Source organism: Colobus angolensis, unplaced genomic scaffold, assembly GCF_000951035.1.
Source record: "Colobus angolensis palliatus isolate OR3802 unplaced genomic scaffold, Cang.pa_1.0 Scaffold36, whole genome shotgun sequence".
In the NCBI taxonomy this organism is placed as follows: Eukaryota; Metazoa; Chordata; class Mammalia; order Primates; family Cercopithecidae; genus Colobus; species Colobus angolensis.
In genome coordinates, this window is record NW_012116932.1 from 1,895,596 (window position 1) to 1,897,921 (window position 2,326).

General features: G+C 43.7%; 1 protein-coding gene across 2 annotated transcripts in view; it reads right to left on the reverse strand.

The window, feature by feature from the left end:
• The window catches only part of LOC105519756 (EGF-like module-containing mucin-like hormone receptor-like 3), a 64,965-nt gene that overhangs the window by 32,970 nt on the left and 29,669 nt on the right, over positions 1-2,326 (reverse strand). For both annotated transcript variants that reach the window (XM_011953218.1, XM_011953219.1), the window contains one exon: positions 843-1,027. In XM_011953218.1, coding sequence (XP_011808608.1) covers positions 843-1,027 — 185 coding nt within the window. The remainder of the gene's footprint in view (positions 1-842; positions 1,028-2,326) is intronic.

Genomic DNA, 2,326 nt, shown 5'->3' on the forward strand with positions numbered 1-2,326 from the left:
GAGGATGGTCTCGATCGCTTGACCTCGTGATCCGCCCATCTCAGCCTCCCAAAGTGCTGGGATTACAGGCGTGCCCTTTCTTCTTTTCTGTTTTTTTGTTTTGATTTACTTCTTTTTAAAAATTTATTTTTAATTTATACATTATAATTGTGTATATTTATGGGATACAGTGTGATGTTAAAATTCTTATATTTGCATACAATGAAGAATGATTAAATCTAACTAATTCTTTTTTTTTTTTTTTCATTTATTCTTATTGGTTCTCTGAACTTCCTGGATCTGTGGTTTGGTGTTTGCCATTGGTTTGGGGAAATTCTCAGTCACTTCCCTCCCTCCCTCTTTTCCTTCCTTCCTTCCTTCCTTCCTTCCTTCCTTCCTTCCTTCCTTCCTTTCTTCCTTTCCTCTTTGTTTCTTTCTTTTCTTCTTCTCCTTCTTGTTTTCCTTCTTCTTCTGATAGTGTCTTGCTCTGTGCCCCAGGCAGGAGTGCAGTGGTGCAGTCATAGCTCACGGCAGCCTCCAACTCCTGGGCTCAAGTGATCCTCTTGCCTCAGCCTCCCAAGTAGCTGGAACTATAGGAGCATGCCAGCCTGCCTGGTTTAAATCAAGCTAATTGTTTTCTTCTTATTAAGTCTTCAAAGGCTGATTTACAAGATGTAAATCTGGAAATACTGTCTTCAAAATCTCAATTCAGACCAGCCACATTTCAAATGCTCAATAGTGACAGGTCCTCCTGACTATGACCATGAACAGGGCAGGTCTAGCACCACAGCCTGGGATGATACATACATTGTTTGGCCTGCCTCCTTGAGACCCGACAAGCTCAAATCACACCTGTGACCCACCTTCACGTGCTGGAAAGTCAGCGTCACAGACTTGGAGAGAGACACGTTCCTTTTGGGTCCAATAGCAGCACTCACTACCTGGGAGTTCAGAAACACTCGCTCTTTCTCATCCGTCTCTTCAAAAAAAGTTGCATTTATGATGTTTCCAAGAGAAGAATATGAGATAAAGGCAACGGCACTGGGACCTGAGGAAACGGAAAAATTGAATCATTTTTCTTTTCTTTTCTGTTTCTTTTTTTTTTTGAGATGGAGTCTCGCTTTTGTCGCCCAGCCAGGCTGGAGTGCAGTGGCGCGATCTCAGCTCACTGCAACCTCCATCTCCCAGGTTCAAGTGATTCTCCCGCCTCAGCCTCCAAAGTAGCTGGGATTACAGGCACGCACCACCATGCCTGGCTAATTTTTTGTCTTTTTAGTAGAGACGGGGTTTCACTATGTTGACCAGGCTGGTCTGGAACTCCTGACCTCAGGTGATCCACCTACCTTGGTCTCCCAAAGTGCTGGAATTACAGGCATGAGCCACCGTGCTTGGCTAATTTTTGCATTTTTAGGAGAGACGAGGTTTCACCATGTTTGCTAGGCTGGCCTTAAACTCCTGACCTCAGGTGATCTGCCCACCTTGGCCTCCCAAAGTGTTGGGATTACAGGTGTAAGCCACCATGACCAACTCAAAAACTGAATCTTTAAAAGCGTCTCCAAAGCCAGGCAAAGTGGCACTACCAGTGACTTGGGAGGCTGAGACTGGAGGATCACTTGAGCCCAGGAGGTTGAGGCTGCAGTGAACCATGATTACACCACTGCACTCCAGCCTGGGTTGACAGAGCAAGATCCTGTCTCAAAAAAAAAAACAACAACAAAAAAACAAGTGAATTGTATTCAGTGGCGTTGAGTACATTCACAATGTTTTCATCACCTCTATGTCGTTCCAAAACATTCTTATAACCTCCAAAAGAGAGCCCACTCCCATAAGCAGTCCTCACTGAGCCCCTGGGAACCACCAACCAGCTTTCTGTCTCTATGAGTTCACCTATTCTAGACATTTCATATAAATGGAATCATACACTGTGGCCTTCTATATCTGCCGTGTTTCATTCAGCATCATGTCTTCAAAGTTCATCCATGTTGTAGCATGGGTCAGTACTTCATTCCTTTTTCTGACCAAATAATATTCCATTATATGGATATACCACCTTCTATTTATCCAGTCTTTCACTGATGGACATTGGAGTCATTTTCATTTTTTGGCTATTTTGAATAATGTTGCTGTGAGGACAGTGTGTTCTTACGTATATTAATTTTTTTTTTTTTTTTGAGACAGAGTTTCCCTTTTTTTTGCCCAGGCTGGAGTGCAATGGCGTGATCTCAGCTCACTGCAACCTCCACCTCCAGGGTTCAAGTAATTCTCAGCCTCCCGAGTAGCTGGGATTACAGGCACCCAGCACCACACCTGGCTAATTTTGTATTTTTTAGTAGAGACGGGGGTTTAT